General features: G+C 34.6%; 2 protein-coding genes across 2 annotated transcripts; one reads left to right on the top strand and one right to left on the bottom strand.

The window, feature by feature from the left end:
- Window positions 1-1,456: 1,456 nt before the first annotated feature.
- On the bottom strand, window positions 1,457-4,544 carry LOC111400398. The gene is made up of 4 exons (XM_023027815.1): window positions 4,462-4,544; window positions 3,674-3,758; window positions 2,238-2,445; window positions 1,457-1,898 (listed from the first exon to the last, which is right to left on the bottom strand). The coding sequence occupies exons 1-4, from the start codon at window positions 4,542-4,544 to the stop codon at window positions 1,555-1,557; spliced, it is 720 nt and encodes a 239-aa protein (XP_022883583.1). The 3' UTR covers window positions 1,457-1,554.
- On the top strand, window positions 4,426-9,640 carry LOC111402673 (coleoptile phototropism protein 1-like). Its single transcript, XM_023031038.1, has 2 exons — window positions 4,426-5,324; window positions 9,051-9,640. Exons 1-2 carry the CDS (start codon window positions 4,599-4,601, stop codon window positions 9,543-9,545), a joined length of 1,221 nt encoding a protein of 406 aa, XP_022886806.1. The 5' UTR covers window positions 4,426-4,598; the 3' UTR covers window positions 9,546-9,640.
- Window positions 9,641-24,396: the final 14,756 nt, after the last annotated feature.

The following is a 24,396-nucleotide window of genomic DNA, read 5'->3' on the forward strand; positions in this document are numbered from 1 at the left end:
AGCGAGCGTTGAGAAATAAGGCAAAGAAGGAGTTCTAGGCTCATTTCAAGTCATTCTCCCAAATGGTTCCGTGTGCAACAACATATGGAATGGAAAAGCAATTTCAAAAAACCTAGAATAAAATTGTTGAAGCACTCACATAGGTTGTTAAGAAACATTTCACACTTCGACTAATCTGAGAAGTGAGATCTAGTCCATGCAATTGGTGAATTTTTAATAAACCATCCATATGCATTCTCGTTAGCGTTTTCAATCTGCACCATCCAATACTCGAAGGATCCCAAATGGCTTGACTTTGTTGTCGCTACACACAATCCTTCAAATGTTTACCCTTGAAGTCACTACAAAAGAAATTCTGAAACATATGCCGAACACAAAACCTATGTTTTACTTTCGTAAACAAATCCTGCACAACATTGGTTAGTCTATTTTGTCTGTCGCTCATGAAGGTATCGGTAGGGATGACAATTGGGCTTGTCGGCTCTGGCCTCCCATAGATTGGCCTGGAAAAAGCCCGAACCAGCCCGAATCGAGGCTCAGAGGCACCGAGCCAAGGCTCGAGCCGATCCCCATTTTGGGGAGTCGGCTCGATTCGGGCAGTTTAAAAAAAAAGAGGGTTGTCAATTTGCTGCGTGTTTGGCAATTAAACTAACTTAACTGGCAGCATCCGAGCTGCTTGTTTGGCAGAAGAAAAAAATTTCCAAAAAAGCGAGCTGGTTTGGCTCTGGTCGAGCCTTAATTTTTTGGTCTAACTTTTGCTCGGCTCGGTTCAGGCCAAAAAAAGCCCTCGTTCAAAATGTCCGAGCCGAAAATTTCGGCTTGCGAGCCAGTTCGGCCCGACTCGACTTATTAACACCCCTGGGTATCGGATAACCAATTCTCCATAGCTAAGTCTTCAAACAACAATGTCAAAAACCATTGCCAAGAACTAGTGCTCTTTCTCTCAACAATTGCATATGCAATTGGATATATGCAATCATTCCCATCTACCCCTATTGCTGCTAGAAGTTGCCCATTGCATTTTCCTTTCAGAAAATATCCATCCACATTAACAAAACACCTACAACCCTATAGAAAACCCTTTGCTTGCATTTATACAAACATAAATATACCCTTGAACACATGTTTTGCATAAGAAATGATGACAGTAGAACCAGGATTTGTTCTTCTCAATTCCTCAACACAACAACCTAACAATTCCTCAACACAACAACCTAACTTCGCAAATTGTTCTGCATCCTTCCTTTCTATTAAGACTTTTGTGTATTTCCTAGTATTCCAAGCAGCTGTCTTTGTAATATGCACTCTAGTTCTAAAATGTTTTGTCTTCCATTTAGGATCGACTCTAAAGTCCTCCATGTAATAATCAACAAGCTGCTTATATGTTACATACTTATTCATACGTATCTTTATGCAAGTATGTTTAGGGTCGTATATTTTTATCCGGTCTGTGTCCTGACCTTGAAGCTTAGATGCCCATAACTTCCATGGACAACCATCATTACATACACAATGGACTCCATTCTTATCATTTCACTAGAAAATTGGTTCAACCTAATTGAAGACTACGTAATTTCTAACAACATTTTTCAACTCCTCGAATACACCAAACAATAACCCTATCTCGAGGTGTGGATTCCACTTCTCATTTTGAGGAAAAAATTCAGGAAAGTCATGTGTACTTATGTTCTCATCCGAGTCCAAACCACTACCTAATTTTATTTCTTCAGAAGATGCATCTGACGATCTATCTGATTTCAGGGCATCTTCATCCTGTGGCTCGATATGCAATCCCATTTTGATGCCTTCGATCACGTTACAATCAAACAATATGTCATCATCATCATATACATCATGGTTAGAATCGTTGAAGTCTGGATCATCATCTACCTGAATGTCTGCAAGCGTACCCAAAAAAATAAATTAGTATACTGAATTCTGTTTTTATCGTAAACTGAATCCAGTCAGAATTCAGCAGGTTTCGAAAATAAAAAATAAACCTATATACTCTTAAACATACCATTTAACATATATGAGAATGCAAATAAGAAATGACCCTATATAAATCTTATCATTCCATGAATGAAACTTCGAACACGAAAAATTCAGTTGACAAACCATGATAGAGAAGTTCAGAATAATGGGGATTTGAAGGGAAGACATTAAAGGAGCCGAGTTAAAAAAATGTGCACATAACGTCAATAACGCGCAAACACTGGATGATTGTTGCTTCTTACCAGTTGGATGCTGCTCGGTGTCGGCCGTGGTCGATTTCTTGTTGCTGGAGCTAAGTTCAATCTTCGTTCGGCTACAATCAATGCTTGGGTTGCTGTAGTTCCAGATTGATCGGTTGTACTTAAGGTTCTTGGAGGCGATTTGGGGATATAGTTGTTGGATGGACGGGAAAGGGATAGGGTTTTGTGGGTTAATAGAGTTGGGCTTGGGCTTGGGTTTAAATTGATTTTTTTTTTTGTTTTTTTTTTAAACTTGTTTTAACAATTTAAAATAATCCACCTAAGTAGCACTTGTTTGATTTGGCAGCCACAATATGATACAACAAGCCATGTGCACAGCTACGTCAGTAATCCATCAAGTTTTTGACGGCACGGGACTATAGTGGCGAACGGGATTAAAATTTGCAAAGTTTAGTGATGAATTGGGTGAATTTTGAAGTTCAATGATTCCGTTGAAACCTTTTGTAAGGTTCAGTGACCATTTCGGTTATTACCCGAACTTATGATGGCTCATTCTTTATCAGTGAAGAACAAAACTCATCATAACACCACAAATGTTTGATAGAGACTTAAATTGGATTTCTCATCACGCACCTAACTCTCTTCGCAATCTTGTCCTTATCCTTGCATCAACCATGTTCCCAACTTATAGCGCCAATGGTTGAAAAGTTGTCTTTTTGCTCCCCAAAATAAAATTAGAAAACAAGCAAAGGATGGGGACATCCTGCGATTAACCTCTCTCATGATACTTCAGGGACAGGGCCATGAGGGACCCTTAAGATTGGGGTTCAACATTTTTTTTTTTTTTAGATAACAAGCAAAGGCTACACATGGATTTATAATGATTGCCCACTTTCCCACCGCATATTTTCACAATAATGAAGAAGACGCCTATCACACCCTCAAAAAACAACCAATTGCTTTTGGTCTACGTATTATGTATAAGAATTTAAGGTGTGTTCGATTGACTTTATTTTTCATAGAAAATGTTTTTTTTCCCACCCAAGTTTAATTTTCTTTATGGAAAATATTTTTTCAAAAGTTGGTAATGCAACCATGCAGGGCCGACCCTAAAAATTTTTAGACCCTAAACGATAAATTATCATGCCCCTACACATAATTTTTTACAAGCGTATTAGAATCAAACATGAAGAAATCAAACGGTTTTCTTGTGATTTGGACCACTATATGGTACTCACTCACCATTTGATTCGTTTGAGAAACAAATTTTGTGTTCAAGAAATAAAATATAGATGGTTTTTGGAAACCAGTGAAGTATGAGGGCAGTGAGTATAATTTATTTTCCGAAATGTATTATATTTAGAAATAAAAAAATTCAAAAGCAGCAATTAGAATAGAAATTAAAGACATTATTGGGTAGGGAGACGACCTTATGCTTTCTTTGCGCTATTTGATATAATAAATTTCACAAATAATACTCTTTTTGTGCTTTCAAAATGTTTTTGAGGCCGTCTCATATCTTGAGATCCAAGGTTGCCTAGGTGGCCTTGGGCAGAACTAGGCCTGTGATCATGTTTTTTTGAAAAACAAGGAAAACATTTTTTTTTATCGGGATGTATTTTTATTTTTTGAAGCAATTTACACTTTCCATAAACTCAATTTTATGAAAAAGTACAACATTTTTTAAGCTTGATTGATAATTTTAATGCAAATATATTTATGAAAATCAATTGTTTAGAATTTATTTTTCTTTACTACTAGTTTCATAGTTTTAATCAAACACACCCTTAGTATAAAATTAAAATGAATAATAATGGTATAATTGTGGATCAAGGTGGATATTATTTTTTAGTTTTTTTCATTCAAAAGAAAGCCATTTATATTATTTATCTCATGGGTCTAGATACATTTTCACCATCCGCATTTATGTTATGAATAATTCTGGCTGTATAGGCTAGATACATGTCGAGGTAGGTGGGCCAGGGATGATTATTTTCAAAAAAACTAAATTCACCCACCCCTTTGCGTGTGTGAGTGGCCTGTACAGCCCTGTGACAAGCTCGATTCTTATGTTATATGGTTATAGTGCAAATGATCCTTTTTTTTTTTTTTTTTTTTTTTTTAAAAAAAAAAAAAATTATCTACCCTAGTCCACCATATACCTACTGCTATACATTCTTATTTTATTCTCCATATTTTTTTTAATACAATGTAATATGGTACACAAAAAGCAACCTTAGGATAGGTCGGTTGGGATCACTGAGACCTAACATATGGATACAGTATCTTAACATTAGGTGAATTGCATACTTTTCCAATTACTGTTATGCAGTGTCTTGAAAGAGCCATTCGTTACTATAAAAAAGGTTCTTCATTTCCAACTCCAAAAATTAGTCTATCAAAATGCAGAAACTAACATCGCCTGAATACAACACTTTTTCTTGCAAGGCAGCAGTGTTAGACTCCAAATTATGCTGGTTCGACGACGACTGCATTCTCGATATGGATCATTTCGTCAAGAGACTCTCCAGCATCAAGGAAAAGGGGGTGAGGCCTGATTTAATTGGTTCAATTATAACACATTACGCTTCGAAATGGCTTCCTGAACTGTCCGACAGTCAAATATTGATAGCGATCGCCAAGGAGTCCCCCAAGAGTGTTACCACTTCATGGATGAAGAAAAGGTTCTTTGTTGAAACTCTAGTGGGAATTCTACCTCCAGAGAAGGAATCAATTCCTTGCAACTTTTTGTTAAGGCTACTACGCATTGCTAGCATGGTTCGCGTCGAGCCTGCTTATCGTGCTGAGCTTGAAAAGCGCGTTTCATGGCAACTCGACCAGGCTTCCTTGAGAGAATTGATGATACCATCATTTAGTCACACTTGTATGACACTGCTCGATGTGGAGCTTGTTCTTCGACTGGTTAGAGGGTTCATGAATTTAGATGAAGCTGTAAGAAGTGGAGCTGCCCTTATTAAAGTCGTGAAGCTTGTGGATTGTTACCTTGCAGAGGCTGCCATCGATTCCAACGTCACATTGTCCGAATTTGTCACTCTTGCTAGCACGCTTCCAGGCCATGCTCGCACCATGGATGATGGACTGTATCGTGCCATTGATACCTACCTCAAAGTAAGTTATATCTAACGACATTTCTTTGTTTTGGTTACCATCTAACTTTAACTTTATGCCAATGTGTGTTTAGGAGCTAATTGAGGAACAATCTTTGCAACCCTCAATTGATTATTCAATCTATTTGTAGACAATGAATTTTAGAAATCTCAAGGTTCTTTTAGCTGGTTCAAAAATTGGATAAAAGTGAGTGGGAGTTCTTGTATTGTCACCAGCATTAGATTCTTCACCGAACAGTTTAGCAGCTAGGATACAATATTTCTATAATTCTGTGGCTATGTTAAGTTGCATAAATATATTTTATCCACACAAAAAGCTACCGAGATGCCCTAAACATTAGATTTTATACACGTTGTCCATTACTGTTTGGTGTGGCACGATCCTCTTTAGTCTAATTTTGAAGAGAACCGAATCAAGAATCAATGGGAATAATGTAAATCGAACCATTGGCTCCTATTGAGGAAACTCTTTGAAATCTCGATTCCGAGTTCACGAAAACTTACCAAACAAATACCAACCAAGGAGACTCGATTCACAACTTTACCCACTTGGTTGCCACAAGTTTACTAAATGGGCTGCCATTTAAAGACCACAACTTACCAAGAATAAATGGGTCAATAAATATCACCATCCAACAAATAACCACAACTTTGGCCCTCCAAAAGTGTTGGGTCACTAGCAACATTAACTCAATTAAAATCATCTAATATTGTTTTTACATCGTCATTGGGATTTATTGGATATCAAAATCGAATAAATCTCCATTTTGACACCTAATCAATCTGCAAGCAATCAAAACACAAATTTAATACTTGCATAATTAAAATAACTAATAAAATTGGGATTACAGGCCTTACCTGGTATCTTAAACCTGAAACACAAACCATGCCTACACGATGTACTAGGCTAAGGGAAAAAAAGAAAAAAAAGAAAAAAACTAAGTAGGAACAGATAATCACAGTAATTAATCAAGAGCAAATAAACCTATAAATGAAGATATAACACATTATAACACACAGATCTTTCCAAAAATGCTTACACAGAACAGCAGATTAACACCAAGTTAATAAATCAAATGGTCAAACACATATCCAACAAATGTATAAATGAACTCATGAAATGATCTTACCACACTTATCCTATCCCGTTTTGTATTGCTCATATCGTGAGAACAAATAACTCCTCTCATTGCCCACCTTGTTCACTAGACTGATCGCTAAACTCATATCTAAAGGTAATCCTCTATCACTACCTCACTTTTCCCAACTTAAGTGGATAATGTGTCTCTACTTAACAGAAGTGATACAAGTGTCAATCTCACACTCCACTTGATTAGGATCTTCACAGATAAATGATTCCAGGCATTTAATCATCTCTCCACTCGTGATCAAAATATCACACTCTACATCGTCGATACAAACAACCAATGTATCCTTAGACTTTTATACTTCACATTACCAATAGACATACACACTGTCAACACCTTTGATACCATGAAGGTTAGGATTCAATTTTAATTGACCCACACACCATAAGGTTATTTTAGCACCAAAGCTCAAAAAATTCACAAAGGATTTATCCCATAAAGGGAAGGGTGAAAGTGGTACTCACAAAGAGAATAGAAGAAAGAGTTGGTTACTTTACTACACTCACAAAAAAGGCTGATAAAGAGGAAGAAGATAACTCATATATGGCTGCCCCATATAATCTTTCAAACCACATAGGCTCAAAAAGATAAATGAGAAAATGACTTGCCCTCTTTCTTCTCACTACTACACTTACACCACTCACAAAACAAAAGGAGTACGTTATAGATTTCAACCCACTATGCATGCAAATACATTACACAAAGTAATAAGATCACAAAGATTCACATGCAGTAACCATATTTACTTTCAAAAACCTCACTCGAGTTAAAACTTAACTGAGTGGCAACATTCACCTCACCTCTCTCAGTTTGTTTACTAAATAGGCTGCCATTTAAAGAAAAAGGAAGTTAGAACCACAACTTCACGCACCTGGTTGCCACAAGTTTACTAAATGGTTTGCCATTTAAAGACCACAACTTACTGAGGGTAAATGGGCCAATACATATCGCTATCCAACTAATAACCACAACTTGTGCCCTCTAAAATTGTTGAATCATGAGCAACATTAACTTAATTAAGTTGATTCTAGTGGCTCCAAGTTGTTTTCTGGTCCAGCCATCTCTAAATTGTCAATATAAAATTATCTAACATCATTTTGACATTGTTGCTTGGGATTTATTGGTTATCAAAATCCAATAAATTTCCACCTTGATACTTAATCAACCAACAAGAAATTAAAATACAAAGTTAATACTTATATAATTAAGGTAACTAATAAAATTGGGATCACATGCCTTATCTCGTGTCTCAATCTCGAAATGCAAACCATACCTACTCCATGTCTTTACTAGAGCTAGGGTAAAAAGAAAACTCAAGTAGGAACAGATAATTACAGTAATTAATCAAGAGCAAATAAACATCCGATGAAGATATAACATATGATAACACACAGATCTTTCCTAACATGCTTACATCGAACAAAAGATTAACACCAAGTTAATCAATTAAAGGGTTAAACACATATCCAAAAAATGCACAAATGAACCCATGAAAAGATTTCGCCGCACTTATCTTATCCCTTTTTGTGTTGCTCACACCTCGAGAACACACTGGAATGATCGCCAAACTCATGTCTAATTAGTAGATCTCCATAAATCCTAAGTCTAATGTTATTATCCTCTATCATCACCTCACTTTTTCCAACTTAAGTAGATAATGGATTTTCATCTAACAGAAGTGATAGAAGTGTCACTCACACTTTACCGGATCAGGATCTTTACAGATAAAGGATTCTAGGTGTTTAATCACTTCTCCGCTCGTGATTTAAATGTTACAAACCACCAATGTACCTCTAAGCTTCTATGCTCCACCTTACCAATAGACATATACACTTCTAATGCATCTCATTCTATTATGACGAAATCAACACCTTTAGTGACCACAAAGGTTAGAGCTCAATTTTAATCGATTCATACACACAAGGTTATTCCAACGCCAAAGCTTAAGAAGTTCATAAAGGATTTATCCATAAAGGAAGGGTGAAGGTGGTATTCACAAAGAGAATAGAAGAAAGATTTTGCTACTTTCCCACACTCACAAAAGAGGCTCATAAATAGGAAGAAGATAACCCACATATGACTGCCCTATATAATCTCACAAATCATACAGGATCACAAAGACAAATGAGAAAATGGTTGTCCCTCTTTTTTCTTACTACTACGCTCTCTCTTACCACTTAGAGAAAAATGAGCACGCCACAGATTTCAACCTACTATGTATGCAAACACATTACACAAAGTAATAAGATCACTTTAATTAATATAGTTACACATACAAATAAATTGAAAGTATAACATATCAACTTGACACAACTAAGCAATTATATATGCAGAAAGGATCACAAAGATGCACATACAATAACCATGTTTACTCTTAATAAACCTAACTAAGGTTATAACTCGACCTATTGGCAACATTTACCTCACCATTCTCGATCTTAACTCTAAAATTAGAACTGATTAATATAACCAGCATGTTTTATTAGTTCCGATTCAGGCTCTTTCAGTACAATAACCCAGATAAATTTATGAAAATTGAAGGATTTATGGAATTAATCAAGATTTCATTATTCTGCCAGGCACATCCAGAGGTGTCAAAGCAAGAAAGAAACATGCTCTGTAAGTTAATTGATAGCACAAAACTTTCACCAGAGGCATCCCTTCATGCAGCTCAAAATGAGCGATTGCCCATTCGCACTGTTGTTCAAGTTCTCTTCTCAGAGCAAAACAAGCTCAATAAGCGGATTCTTGATTACAGTGGATATTGCAGTGGCATGCTTAGTCCAAACATTGCTCTAGACGCCCCTGCAAACTGCCCGTCAAAGCATGAAATGAACTTGCAAAAAAAGGAAATGAAGAGGTTAAAAGAAGACGTTCTAAGGCTGCAGAGCCATTGCACGACCCTTGAAGGGCATGTTGAAAAATTAATGGAGAAAAATAAAAGATTTTTCATTTGGAAGAAGATTGGAATTCCAACATTTAGGGGCAAGAAGATTGAAGAAGTAGAAAAAGAAGGCGAGTTAGGGATCGTAAAAGCTAAAACTCCAAAAAAATGGAGGAAATCATTGTCATGATCAAGCTTGATGAATACAAAAATGCTGCCCAAATCTTTGATCTTCCAAATTATATATACTAGTTAAAGCAAGAGATGTATGTGAATTTGACTTTCCTAATTTGTATTACACTTTTATCATATTTACTATGCCAGTGTATTTTCTATCAAATCGATTAATAGTTAAGGATCATAGTTTATATGCAAATTATGACACATGACCGACCATGTGTAGAGTGAAGGATCAATATTCATAGACTTGTAATTGCTAAAGATCCTCTAGGACAAATATCAATTGAATAGGAAAAAAAGGTGATTAAAAAAAAAAAAAACTCATGTAGCTGACCAATTTTTTTATTTTTTTTATTTTTTTTTATTTTTTTTATGAAACATGTGGATCATTTGTAATGACATAAAATCCATATTCCTCACCTTATCTTGGATAACTAGACAAAAGAGTGTATTTCTCCTTCAATTTACATTTGGGTAAATGAGGGATGTAATTTCTAACCTTTCACTTGGTTTGGTTATAGGTTCTCAACCTTCAAAAGTGATTTTCGGAGCCCAAGCCTTTTAAAGTTGTTCCCCACATGATGGAAATCATCAACTTAGATGTTCAAATTGCATGTGATTTTAAATTGAACTGAAGATAAATATTTAATGGTTTAGTAGTATAGAGTTGTAAATAATGTATCACTAAGTGTTATTTTAACGTCTACACTGATGGTCATAATCATGTGGAGATCCAAATTTAACAAGTTAAATTAGTTAGGAATTGTTAGGTCTCTATTTATAATTGGTTATTATCTAGACAAAATTAAAGTAATGGAATTGTAATTAAAGTAAAAAAGTCAATGGGTTGGTAGTTTAAGTATTGAAAGAGTCAAAGAACTAAAAGATGTCCATGAGGATTATATGATCAATAGGATGCAATTAAAAGTCAAAGGAGTGTCAAAGTGCTGCGTAAGTTATGCTCCAAATTCTCGATGACAAGTTGCGACATATTTTTGAAATAGAATAAATTTGAATTTGAACAATGCCTCTTCTAAAAAAATTGTAGCATTTGAGTTAGCTTTTTCATGCACTTTGAATAGCTTCAGTTCGATATTCGGGAGAAAAATATATGAAGAAAATACTAACAATTGCTCAGAAAGAGCTTGTTGGCCACCATCTCGGCATTCGAATGCCCAAAACAGATTATGAGAGCTCGATGGACGTCCTAATGGCTCTCAAGTGGCTGTGTTACATGTCCAAATCCTAGATTGCAATTTTTAGTCTCTTTACAATCCCAAACAATTTCAAACACTTCAATTATATATACTCAAGCCATAATTTGTCTCCAACCATCTCTATGCTATTGATGAGCGTTTATATATTCAAGGGACCATCCTACAGTGATCAAACATTAATTCTAAATTTTTCTTGATTCAATCAAATTGAAAAAAATACAAAATCTAAAGATCAAACACGAAAAACTCTTACCTTCACCTATAAGCCTTTTGAGTTCTGAAATTAGAGAGGAGGCGATTGAAGTTGTAGAGCTCCAGAACGAGTTCGTTCTTGGTAATCCATATTGAGAGAAAAGTAGCCCAAATTTACTATAAAGTACGGGTCGCACAGTCGAACAGTTCTTCAATGATTTACAAGTTGGGTTGTTGGAGTTAGCTAAGGTTTAATAGTGTCTGAGCTAATTGTAACTTGACATTTCTAGTGGATCTTTTTGGAAAAGGTTTGCTCGGAGGTTTTTGATTCCTATGGCGAATTCTTAAAAAGGCTTGCCTCCTCATCAATTCTTGATGTTATTTAATTTATTGCTTTTAATTTTGCACGTTTATGATTGGTATTTAGGTTTTAATTGAATTAATGATCTTAATCATCTAGAGATAATGAATAAGCAACTTATTGCTTGTTATTGATTTAATTTCACATTTGGTTCTTAATATTTTTCAACAAGTAGTATCAGAGCTTAATTGTAATTCATGATCCAGTTTTGTTTAGATGAGTCAATTATCTTCTGAGAATGGAATGGATATTCATGATGTTTATGACCAGCTGTTTGTAGAGTCTTAAGTTATATGAGGTTAATATATTAGTCTTTAAGAAGCTGAATAAGCTTGAATTAGAAATAGAGAACCTTCTAGTCGAACTTGAGGAGTATACCAAATGATTAAATGAATTAAAGGTTAAGAAAGAGTCCTTAAAAATTAAGGTTAACACTCTTATTAGTGAATTTGAAAAATCAAATGTCCGACTTCAATCTATCAACTAGTGGTTTTAAGAAGTTTTAAAACATAATAGAATTGCAAAAATCAACTGGGAATAGATGAGGTTTAGGCTTTAATAAAACAAACTTCTATACCGCTTTCTGTTTTAAAAATAAGTTTGTACTAGTCTATTTCCAACCTAAGGTTCAAAACTCGAAATCTAGATGCTCCTAGGTTCATCCCCTCGTGTCACTATTGTGGTAAGTTAGGACACACAAGACTTAAGTGTCACAACTGTTGAGTAGGAACATGACCAAGAATGCAAGTGCTCGATTATCGAAATCATACAACATAGGTTTCCTCCACCTAATGTCCAGAATTTGAAACTTAGAGTGGCTCATAGGTTTATTGCTACATGTCATAAGTGTGGAAAGTTAGGTTATGTAAGACCTAAGTGTTGTAAACTTTTGATTAGGAACAACAAACAAAATCTAACTGCTCATGTTAGATTCTTAACCAATTAGGTGAGTTATTTAACTAAATTGATGACTTAATGACTAAGATTACATGTCTTCTAAGAAGATTTGGATAAAAAAGAGTGAATTCAGAAGTCAAAGTGATGATATGAATTGCGATATTGCTCACGTTGCTCTCATGTTAAGAGCACTCATGTGCCCCATTGATTAGGTGTTTAGGTCTATGCATATTGTTCATGATATCTATATATTCATGTATGCACCTACATTCATTGTATATAAGCTATTTTTTGCTTTATCCTTATTATAAAAAAAAAAAAGAAATTTTTTGAAGTCATAGCACTTTCATTGATATTGTTTTATGGACATGTTATTTTGTAATCAAGTACTAATTTAGTTTATGAAAAACAAATAAAATTTTCATTAACTTTGTTTAGAATTAGTTTGGAGTACTTGGTATAGGCTATTGCACGTATCTTTTGCACTGCACATATTAAACTTTTATGAGTGGATTTTGATTGTGCATATTGAGATTTGGAATGACGATCATTTGTGTGGTGGTTTAACTAGTTGACCTAAACTCTTGCATATTTCCCATAAAACTGTGCTTCAAAAAAAATTAAATTATTATGATATATTTTATACTTGTCTTCACAAACTTTTTGACTTGAGGAATTAAGTTTACTGTGTATTTTAAAACTTGGTGCCCTATAGTCATCCGACTTTGGAGTCAACGGTCTAAAATTTGTTACATGGGTCCTTAAGTATGCTTAATGAAGATAAGTCTACACATAAAATATATAAAAAAAGGAGATAATAAGTTATATATACGTGTTTACAAATAGGAGAGAAAGAAAAGTTATGTATTGAAAAAAAATTAAATATGAGCCTTCTAATTTAAAGGTCCTTGTAGCATTGAATTTGATTTTCATAATTTAAAGAATATATTCATTCGCAAGTGATTTGTTTGCATATCTTTTCTCGTTGATTTAAGATTTTGAGACTTGCTTATAGGAGTTTAGTGATACTTTTCACACTTGTAGCTTGTACGATTTATTCATATAGGCTTAAAATAAGTTATGTGGGAAAAGTTTATGTCTATGAATTGTGCTTGTATAAGCAAGCAAATAATTGTTTATGATGTCATATTTAAAAATCTATGAAAAATATTTGTCTTAAAAGAATATTTTTATTCTCATGTCACGCGTTGCATAATTTGTCCATATGTATTTTGTTGCCTAATTTTTCTTTGTGTTATTCATGAGTATATTGGTGGCCTTCCTTTGTTATTCATGACAAAGGGGGGGGGGAGTTAGTATTTATTTCAGAGAATTGATAAGTATATGAGATAGGGAGGGACTTTAAATTTGAATTTGAGTTAGGGGTAGTCATAGTAATCCTTGATTGATTGATAATTTGACTAGCAATATTGTATATTTTGCTTATTGATATTATTTTACGTGTTGTGTATAGTATCAATATCATTATTTTGTATTGTTAGTTCAGTTATATATTTTATCTTGTCATATTTAGATTCTAAGTTATTTGATATTCATAGTAGTACATGCGTTGGTGTTATACATGTTTTGCTCAAGTTGTTTATCCAACTTAGGTATATGCCTTATAATAAGTTTCCTCTTGCGTTTCATGTGGTGGTGTTGTTTTCACGTGTTTCAGGAAACACGTATGACAATATTTGAGTTAATGTTTGGGAATTGAGTCTTTGGGTAGATTGTTGTTAAGTTTTTTTTTTTTTTTTTTTTTTTTTTTTTTTTTATTTTTTTTTTTTTTTTTTTTTATTTCAACTTTGTAATAAATGATTTATCACAAAATGCTAGGAGGGGATTTGTTAGTCTCTATTTGTAATGGCTATTCTTTAGACAAAATTAAAGTAGTGGAGTTGTAATCAAAATAAAAAAAGTTAATATGTTGATAGTATAGGTCTTGAAGAGTCAAAGAGCTAAAAACTGTCCTAGAAGATCACATATGATCAATAGGATTCAATTAGAAGTCAAAAGAGTATCAAAGTGCATCAAGAAGTCATGCTCCAAATTCTCAATCACACGTTGCAACTAAATTTTCACATAAAACATTCGAATTTGAACAGTACTATTCTAAAAAAATTGTAGCTCTTTGGTTAGCTTTTCAGTGCACTTTGGATTGTCTTAACTAGATATTAGGAGAGAAAAATATGATAAAAATTACTGATGGTTGCTTAGAGAGAGCTCGTTGGCCATCCTCTAGGTTCTTGAATGCCCGAAACAAATTGTTAGCACTGGCTGGGTGCTTTATGATACTTGAGTGGCTATGTTACGTGTTAAAACCTTAGATCACGATTTTTGTCCTTTTTACAATCTCAAACAACTTCAAACACTTTATATTATATATTCTCACGTCATAATTTGTCCCAAGCCATCTTTGTGCCTTTTATTGAGCCTTTATACATTCAAGAGAACATCCACAAAGATCAAACAACAATTTCATAATTCTCTTGATTCAATCAAAGGATCAAAACACTAGATCTAAATATCAAACACAAAAAACTTTCATTTACCTATAAGCCTTTAGAGTTCTAAAGTTAGAGAAGAGGTGCCTAGAGTTCCAGCGCTTCAGAACAAGTTCGTTCTTGGTAATCCATGTGGAAGATTAAGTAGCACAGAGTTTCTAGGAAATTTGGATTATCAATCGAAGAGTTCTTTGATGATTTACAAGTTGGGTGATTAGAGTCAGCTAAGGCTTAGTAGTGTTCGGACTAATTTTAAGTTGACTTCTCAAGTTGATCTTTCTTATAATGCTAGTTCGGAGGTTTTTGATTCCTGTTAAGAGTTTCAAGGGGTTTTCTCAGTCATCAATTCTTAGTATTATTTACTTTATTGCTTTTAATTTTGCATGTTTATGATTGATACTTAAGTTTTAATTGGACTAATAACCTTAATCATCTAGAGACAATAAATAAGTGACTTGTTGCTTGTTGTTGGTTTAAATCTAGTGGTGGCAATGCCGGCTCGGCCCTTAATCTCACGAGCTCGGCTCACACTCGTGGCGAGCCAAGCTCATGGCTTGTTGAGAATTTGGGCCGAGTCGAGCTTTGGCTTGTGGGCTCGTCCAATTTTTTATTTTTTTTAAGAGTTTGACAAATAAATGAAATAATAGAAAACACTTTTAAAAAAATACAAAGTGTTAAAAAATACAAATAATTTAACGAAAATTATTTTTTATTTTATTTATTTATATCATATTGTGATACTTTTTATAAAGTATAAAATATTTATATAATGAAAACGAATTATTTTTTGAAATACATTTACAAAAAATATATATTTTTGATTTCTTTTTAAAGTAGATAAAATGTAAACCCTTTTCCTTTATCCGGGCTTAGGACTGGCTACATCAATTTTAAGTAGACAGAGTTAAAAATTGTATACGAATAACTTGTTGTAACATGTACAATTTTTTAAAGAAAATTAAATTTAACAATTAAAAAATAAAGAAATTTAGATTAATATAATTAAATCAAATGTCACTTACCTGACGACATGCAATTTCATCGTATTTATCTTGTAGTCGTAAATGAGCGTCCTGCCAATCCTTCACGTACATTAACGCTTCCAAAACATTTTCTTTCAGTCGGCTCCTGATATCGGTCAAAACCCTCTTACCTACACTAAAAGCAGACTCCCAAGCAACAATGCTAACCGGAGATGTCAGTAGATCTTTCGCGATTTCAGAAATAATTGGCCAACGTCTTTCATACTTTGGCCAGAAATTCAATTACTTCTTCTGAATTTTTTTCATTGTTCTGTCTGTTGGTATATTATGATTGAAGTAATCAATTAATTCGGCAGGTATCATATTTTGAGTTTCGGCCGATATTTGATGAGATATAAATGTAGACGACATGGCACTAGGTGAACACATTGTAATTGCATCATATCTAAATGTATTAATTCCTTGAAATAAATTCATTATTTCGGCATCATCTTCTTCAATTTCAGCAAAAGGAGTAGGTGCAGAGGGTACCCGACTAACATTCTCACCCATTCTTTCCGTATATAAATTATACATTCCACATAATGTTTGCTCTAAATTCTTATAGGTGATAGGTATATCAAGTATTAAACCTTTATTGATTTGATTAATTATGTATTTAGTTCCCGAAATATTATATCGAGGGTCTATTGCACATGCTAAAAGTAACATAGACAGTTCTTCCCAATATTTTCTAAACTTTAATTCTATAGCAATTATAATTTCACTAAAAGCAGGATCATTTTTATATTTGTGAAATGTTCTTGCAATTATATAAAGGCGTTCAAGCACCATACAGCTTGTGGGATAATAAATGCCGGATAAAATCTTTATGGTCTCATAAAAAGATGTCAAAAATCGTTTAACTTTCAAAGCTAAAATGCAATCGGATTCATTTAACATATCATCGTCATCACTTCTAACGTGTCTATTGTTATAAGAGTCAGTTATTAAATTTTCGAAACCTTCACATGACTTTAATAGCAAGTAAGTAGAGTTCCATTTATAGCCTACGTCCCTAACAAATGTTTTAGTAGTCGTCAGCCTTAGTTCGACACAAAAATCTTCAAATGCTTGTTTTCTACTAGAAGAGATCGTAATATATACTAATGCATTCCTAATCCTTTGAAGTTCATCATTTATATGTTTTAAACCATGTTGCACAATTAAATTCAAGATATGACACACACAACGAATATGAAACAAATACCCACCAAAATCAGGTTGAAGTGTCTTACACAATTTATCGACGACTAACTTATTAATACTAGCATTATCAAAAGTAAAAGAGCGAATTTTAGTCTCGCAATGATATTCTCTAACAATACTGATAATAACATTATATTTATTATTAGCATTGTAAGGAAACTTAATAATTCTAAAAGCAATAAATTTCTTATGCATGCACCAAAGTGGGTCTATATAGTGTGTGGTTGCAGTTATATATGCTTTTTTTATTAACCCCTTCCCATATATCAGAAGTTAAAGATATAACATCCCCATATTGTTGCAAATCAATAATTAATTGTTGTTTTGGATTATTGACATAATTTATTGTATTGGTACGAAGAGTGTTTCGACTTACCTCAATATACCTCGGTTGTAGATATTCTTTCACGAACGAGACGAAGCGTTGGTTTTTTGCAATAGCCAGAGGCAACTCAGTGGTGGTAACAAATCTCACCATTCCGGTTCGAGTATTGTCCTCCGAATACACCCACGTGGATAGGGGTGAAGTTGTAGAACCGGCGCTTGGACTGCCAAATTGCCATTGTGTTTGACCAGCTGGAAGAAGTCCATGTCTGGCCGCACATGCTTTGTAGTGGCGGTTGAAATGTGTGGTACCAATTCCTTTTTGCCATGCCAATCTTTGTTGACAGTATTTACATACTGCTTTAGATTCTGCAAGGCCATTAACAACTTTTCTCGTTGAAATTAACTTAAAGTGATCTTTTTGGCCTTTCGCTTTCACCTCGCATTTGGGATATTTAATTCGGCATTTTCATCCGCATATTCAGATTCGAGAATGTTAATATCATCCAAATCAATTGGATTGTGGCTTCCCTGACCGTGAATGTGAACATCTTCAGGTATCGTTATGTCATTTAAATCGACAAATTCTTTTGAAAATTGACATTACGGCGTCCTAGGCGGTTCGCCATAATGTGGCCCACATCTTGTATTGAATAAGCTCTCAACAAATGAACATTGATCCATTTGTTTGATTGTTTATGATGAAATCTTAACTAGAAGAATATAAATGTAGTGAGATTGTGAGAATTAATAATTTGAAGAATTGAAAGTGTAACTAATAAACTGTAAAAATTGAATTGATATTGTATATTTCGCAGCACAAGAGAGTAAAAACTTGATAATTGATATAATAAAAGAGAGTTGGAGACTTGGAGTAGTAATTGATATGGAAAAAAATAAAGGAGGGAAGGGATATTTATAGTAGAAGGGGGGAAAAAATAATTTCAATGACCACTTCGGTTACTGATAAAGTGACCAAAACGGTCACTTTTTTTAAAACGTGATCGTTTTGGTCACTTTAAATTCGGGCTAATGACGAGCCACGAGCCGGGCTCGTGGCTTGTTCAATGAGCCCATGAATGGCTCGCCTCTCGAGGAGGCCCTCTCGGCTCGTGATTTTACGAGCTCGAGCCGCCGAGCCTTTTTGACATCCCTATTTAAATCTGCATTTGGGTCTAAATATTTTTCAGTGGGAACAAAACCTCATTTTGAAAGTTGGAAGTCCATAACCAACCATGTAGAAGGATGGAAAAATCAATTCTAGTTTTTCCTTTATATCTAAAACCCATATAGCATCATTTAAATGACTATTGGAGAAAGGGGGCCGAACCCTTTTGACATCCCTATTTAAATTTGCATTTGGGTCTAAATATTTTTCAGTGGGAACAAAACCTCATTTTGAAAGTTGGAAGTCCATAACCAACCATGTAGAAGGATGGAAAAACCAATTCTAGTTTTTCCTTTACATCTAAAACCCATATAGCATCATTTAAATGACTATTGGAGAAAGGGGGACTCTTTACATTTTCCTTGCTTAATCCTAGTGGCAAAAAAATATTCATTTACTATCCATGAATCATTATGAACATGACTTTATTGCTATATTTGTTGTACACAACTACCAAATAAAAGGCCAAACTTGTCAAGTGCACCGATCTCATAAAGTTGATTAATTGGAACATATATTTAATTGGGTTGTGCTATATGTACATTGGGGTATCCACCCCCTTCACATGGAGAGAGGCCCGCTTCAAATAAAATATGATTTATTCAAAGCTGGCTCCCTCCATGTGAGGAGGGTGGAAATCGCTTGATGTACAAGTAGTTTTATCGTATTTAATTTGCTGTAGCTGACTTGATAATCCTATTCACCTTTGCAAATCTGACTAAAACTATTGAAAGCATACCAACAAATTCTTGTCTAGACCTAGAATAACATCTCAGGAACTTTTGAACCGATTGCTTTGTGCCAAGCTCATGGTTTACACCTAAAATGTCAGGTGACTAAGCCATATAATGTCCAGGCAACGAGACATGCCTAATGTAACCACCTTCCCTATACAGTAGTCCACTATTGAACGACAAAAATAAATACTACAACTAGTTCATATGCATGATTGTAAATTTACTCATATGCATACTTTATGTCAAAATAAGACTGAGAGAACTTACTCGTTGTAGAACCATAAATCATGAAAAGAGATTCATAATGCATAAATCCTAGATGATATGATGTTGGCAATGTGAAGATTAGATGTTATGTGCATGTGTGAAGTGTGTACTCCCAAAATTAGTCTAAAATTGTGCTTTTAAAATGCGACTTTGTGAGTAGGTGCATTTAATTAAATCCTGATATGTGGCTTGCTGTTGGACGTTAGATTGGCTTTCGAAATCTTTTTAGGCTTAAAATGCTTTATTTGTTTCTGTTATGGCATTCAGTTCACCCCTGGCATTTGGATTTTGTGGGACTTTATAGAGTTAGAGCCAGGAAATAATGTGGGGGAAGGGGGGTAGAGGACAAAAGATTTTAAAAATTTAATGTACGTATAAAATTTATATATAAAAAGAAAAAAAATCATGATATAAGTTATCTATTGTAGTTGTACCCGACGATATTTTACAACATAAAATTTATTTATAGTAGAATCTAGATCTAAATTCATACTAAATTCCCGTTCAATGTTTAGTGTTAAACAATCAGCAAGAAAACCATCATCCATTTTGTTACGAATTTTCTTCTTCATATGTTTCATTGCTGAAAATGCTCGCCGTTGAAACAGATAGTGTTAGTACTAAACAAATTAACTAACTGCACAATGAAATTATGAAAGGAAAGGCAAGCAATTGGCAAAGATAACATTTTTTCCAGTTCGGTGGGTTTCCTAGTAGGCAATAAGCTAACATTTTTCAAGTCCCATGATTTGCTTTGTACAATATTATTATTTCCCAAACAACAAAATAATACATGTGAAAATTGTGATTGCGCAATTGCCAGCAAGTTGCAGGCTAGGGTACTAACTAGTAAGTTAAAATCTTTAAACCAATTACTGTTTGGCTATGCAATGTGATTTTTCATCCAAAGTCAGAGAATCAACCTTGAACCTTCTCAACTAGTTCAATAGCCTCTAGACCGAGAGACTCTCTTCTTAGCACAATACAACCTATCAAAATGCTTCACCTACAAATCTAAAAAATCCCAAAAACTAAGAACCCAATTTCTAAATAATAAAATAAACCGTAAAGTTCAAAGAATTTCTTGTTGGAGTTGGTTTGCCTGCTTAATTTGCTTTACATATGCTTTCTTGATTTTTTTTTGCATTCTGCTGGGTAAACATGAAAATGCTTAGATGTAGTCGACGGTCGGCAATTGATGGTAGTTGGTCAACAGGTGGGTGAAAAGATATAGGGTTTAAACTTTAAAGATTTTGGGAATTATTTCAATTGTGATTTGCAAATGATGTGAAGAAAGATAGAAGAAATGTGCATTGATATAAATTAAATAAGTTTGTGGTAAAAAAATTGGGCCTAAAATTAAATAAATAAGTGACCCAAAAATTAAAACAAAAAATCATATGAGGAATTGAGGTGGGCTTGGCCATTGAAATTAATTGTTGGTGGGGCTAATAAATTGCAATTAAAACCAAAATTTTTTAGGGAAAAATCACGTTTCAGGGGTATAGAATACCCCAAATAAAAAAGTGGAAATTACACAAAACCATACTTTAAATATTCCACCTTCTAAAATCAGATTGAAAATTTGATATTTCAAAAATCAGATGTTTTGTGTTTAAATATTAAATATTATAATACAAATTTTATTACAAACCCTAAATAATTATTCTCTCTCCATTTTTCCCCTCTCTCTCTTCTCACCCGCTCCCTCCCCACTCTCAGCCGCCACCTCTCAGTAACCTTCCCCGACGGTACATCACCGACGACAAACGACTGCAACAGCGGCGATTGGAAGTGTTGGCGATGGCGTTGTGGTGATGGTCCTCTCTTCTTACCCGCCTCCCTCTCCACTTGGAATCGCCTATTCTCTGCCCTCAGTAGCCTTTCGATGACACTTCTCCGACAAGAAAATAGTTGCAATCACTCTCTCCACTCTTTGTAACGCAGCGGCGACACACGGCTGTGACGAACGGGGCTGCTGCGCCAAGATTTTTCGGGGTGATTGGGCTACCGCGACAAGATTTTTTGGGGTGATTGGGCTGCCGACAATACACGACTGCTTAGGGTTTAGATGTGTTCTCTTTTTGGTGATTATTGGTTGATGATGACTGAGGCGATGGTGGTGGTGGTGGTTTTGGGCGATAGTGGTGGTGGTTTTGGATCTATGGTTTACATTGATTTGGTTACTTCTGTGGTTTACATTGATTGTTGATTTGAAGTGGATTGTAAAGCTCGAAATTTCTGTTTTACATTGATTTGGTTACTTCTGTGGTTCACTATTGATTATTTTAGTTTTGTGGTGGTGGTGGTGGTTGCGGTTACGGTTGCCGTGGTGGTAGTGTATGGTGGGATGATGGTGGTGTATGGTGCGGTGGTTGCGGTTGCGGTTGTTGTGGTGGTAGTGTATGGTGGGATGATGGTGGTGTATGGTGCGATGGTGGTGTGCGGCGGTGGGGATGGTGGTGATAATTGTGATTGTGACCGTGACTCCCAATTGTGACTTGACATTGAATATGTGACCGTGACTCCCAATTGATTAAATTGTGACCTATAAAATTTGTGTTTGTGACTTATAATTTATTGAGTTGTGACCGAAAAATTAATCTGTGACCTATAAAAAATTTTATTCGTGATCGAAAAATAATATGTGACCTATAAAATTTGTGTTTGTGACTAATAATTTATTGAGTTGTGATCGAAAAATTAATCTGTGACCTATAAAAATTTTTATTCGTGATCGAAAAATAATATGTGACCTATAAAATTTGTGTTTGTGACTAATAATTTATTGAGTTGTGATGGAAAAATTAATATGTGACCTATAAAAATTTTTATTTGTGATCCAAAAATAATATGTGACCTATAAAATTTGTGTTTGTGACTTATAATTTACTAAGTTGTGATCGAAAAATTAATCTGTGACCGATAAAATTTTTGATTCGTGATCGAAAAATAATATGTGACCTATAAAATTTGTGTTTGTGATCGAAAAATAAGTTGTGACCAATAATATGATAAGTCGTGACTAAAAATTAATCCGTGACTAATTATTTTTGGATTTGTGACCAATAAACAAACTGTGACTTACAAAATTTTTAAATTGTGATCGTAAAAAAAATTGTGACATAAAATTTTTGATTTGTGACCAAAAAATAATATATATATAACTCCAAATGATAAAAATCCATGACCAAAATTCAAAAAAATCAGTCGGATTTCATTATGCATGGCAATGAAATTGATGTTGCCGATTGATTTTACTGAAATTGATCGATTTCATTCCTCTATCGGGTCACAGAGATCGGTGTTGATTCCATAAAAAAAAAATTGTCAAAGAAGCCAATCCAGGTAATAATATGAATGTTATGTTCGTCGATTCGAATGTCACGTTTCGAACTGAATTCGTAACACGAATTGATCCTAAAATCACCGTTGTATGGGATGATAAATCATTGCTGGCCACGGAAGTGCTGATCGTCCCTGGCTAATATAAAATAGGTAACCGTGTATTTTGTTGCGATCACAACTTGAAATCGATAATCACGAATGTCGTTCGTCAAGGAATTAGTATAATATCTAACTTATGGGTCACAGCTGCTCATATCGTCGTTAGCTGGTTTTTCCTCACAGGTTGCTATTCAATAGAATCGCAATAGATGCCTGTGACACGTATGCGAACTGTTTGTGTAAATGTGACCTGATTTGTAAAACTGTAACCTCTCTATTGTGAAATGTGAAGTGTTTCAACAACTATGTTCATGTATTTAGCATCAAACATGTTGTTATTCACTTTGAGCATATGTGACCACTGTGTAACAATGTAGAAAAAGTCATATGTGATCTGATTTGTGGCTCTGTAACCCTAAAAGGTAATGTGTGACCTACTTTGTGAAATTGTGACTTGACTTATGAAACTGTAACCTATCTGATGTGACATGTTTCGCCCACTATGTGTCGAGAATGTAAAATTAAACATTTCGTCATTCGTTTCGAGCATATATGACCCTCCCTGTCAACTCTGTAGTCTAAATGATACGAATCTGTAACCCGGCTTGTGATTGTCTTATCCATAACTATCTGTAACCTGGTTTGCTAATTTGTGACCTCATTGCTGTGCAGTGTGACATGTGACATATTTTACCTATGATGAAATTATTGATATTAATTGTAATTTGCAGAATGATGTACTTGCACGTATGTTTACTGTATGGATTGCAATCCTCATTGGCGTTGGTAGCTCGCAACTACAGTTATTTAACCTTTGTGGACATAGTTATGACAGAATTTGCTCTGGATCCTACAAAGGTAGCTGTGTCATTGAAGTACATACTGAAGGAAGATTTGCCTCCCATCAGGATGAAAAATGACAATAATGTGCTATCATACATTCTACTAAAGGACATGGAGCATGAACCTGCTAAATATCCGATAATCGTTGACGTTGCTGAGACAGAAATAGATAATACGTCCATCATAGTGCCAGTCAATGCACATTCCAGCGGTGAGATGTTTACATTGGAAGACATGACATCAGACATATGCGAAGCATCAAATGAAAAAATGGGTCACATTTGTGACATTGAAGTCACAGTTGTGTCTATCGCGGATGCTAGAGAGGTAGAAGAATTAAGGATGTTTCGTGATAAGGATGTTTTGAAAATGAGCCTGTCGTTTTTTGCTATACAGAACATGTTTGAGTTTATGGTTGAACGGTCTGACAAGAGAGAATATGTTGCGAGGTGTTCGAATGGTGGATGTAGTTGGATGTGTAGATCATCGATATAGGGTAAAACAGATCTGTTTAAGGTTCGAAAGATTGGTAGTCACACATGTGCATCAAATAGTATTGAGATCACATAGGCAAGTGTCATCTAAGGTTGTGTCATCTACAATTAAGTACAAGTACACATCGTCCCGTACTATATATACACCAAAGGACATATGCAGTAACATGTTGAAT

Source organism: Olea europaea, chromosome 10 (assembly GCF_002742605.1).
Source record: "Olea europaea var. sylvestris chromosome 10, O_europaea_v1, whole genome shotgun sequence".
Classification (NCBI taxonomy): domain Eukaryota; kingdom Viridiplantae; phylum Streptophyta; class Magnoliopsida; order Lamiales; family Oleaceae; genus Olea; species Olea europaea.

Coding starts and splice junctions, on each gene's coding strand:
- LOC111400398 (XM_023027815.1), bottom strand. CDS start 4,544: ATGGCTCTTTCAAGACACTGCATAACAGTAATTGGAAAAGTATGCAAT. Junction 3,759..4,461: donor ATACTGTATCCATATGTTAG/GTCTCAGTGATC, acceptor ACATGATCACAG/GCCTAGTTCTGCCCAAGGCC. Junction 1,899..2,237: donor CACCGAGCAGCATCCAACTG/GTAAGAAGCAAC, acceptor GTACGCTTGCAG/ACATTCAGGTAGATGATGAT.
- LOC111402673 (XM_023031038.1), top strand. CDS start 4,599: ATGCAGAAACTAACATCGCCTGAATACAACACTTTTTCTTGCAAGGCA. Junction 5,325..9,050: donor CCATTGATACCTACCTCAAA/GTAAGTTATATC, acceptor TTATTCTGCCAG/GCACATCCAGAGGTGTCAAA.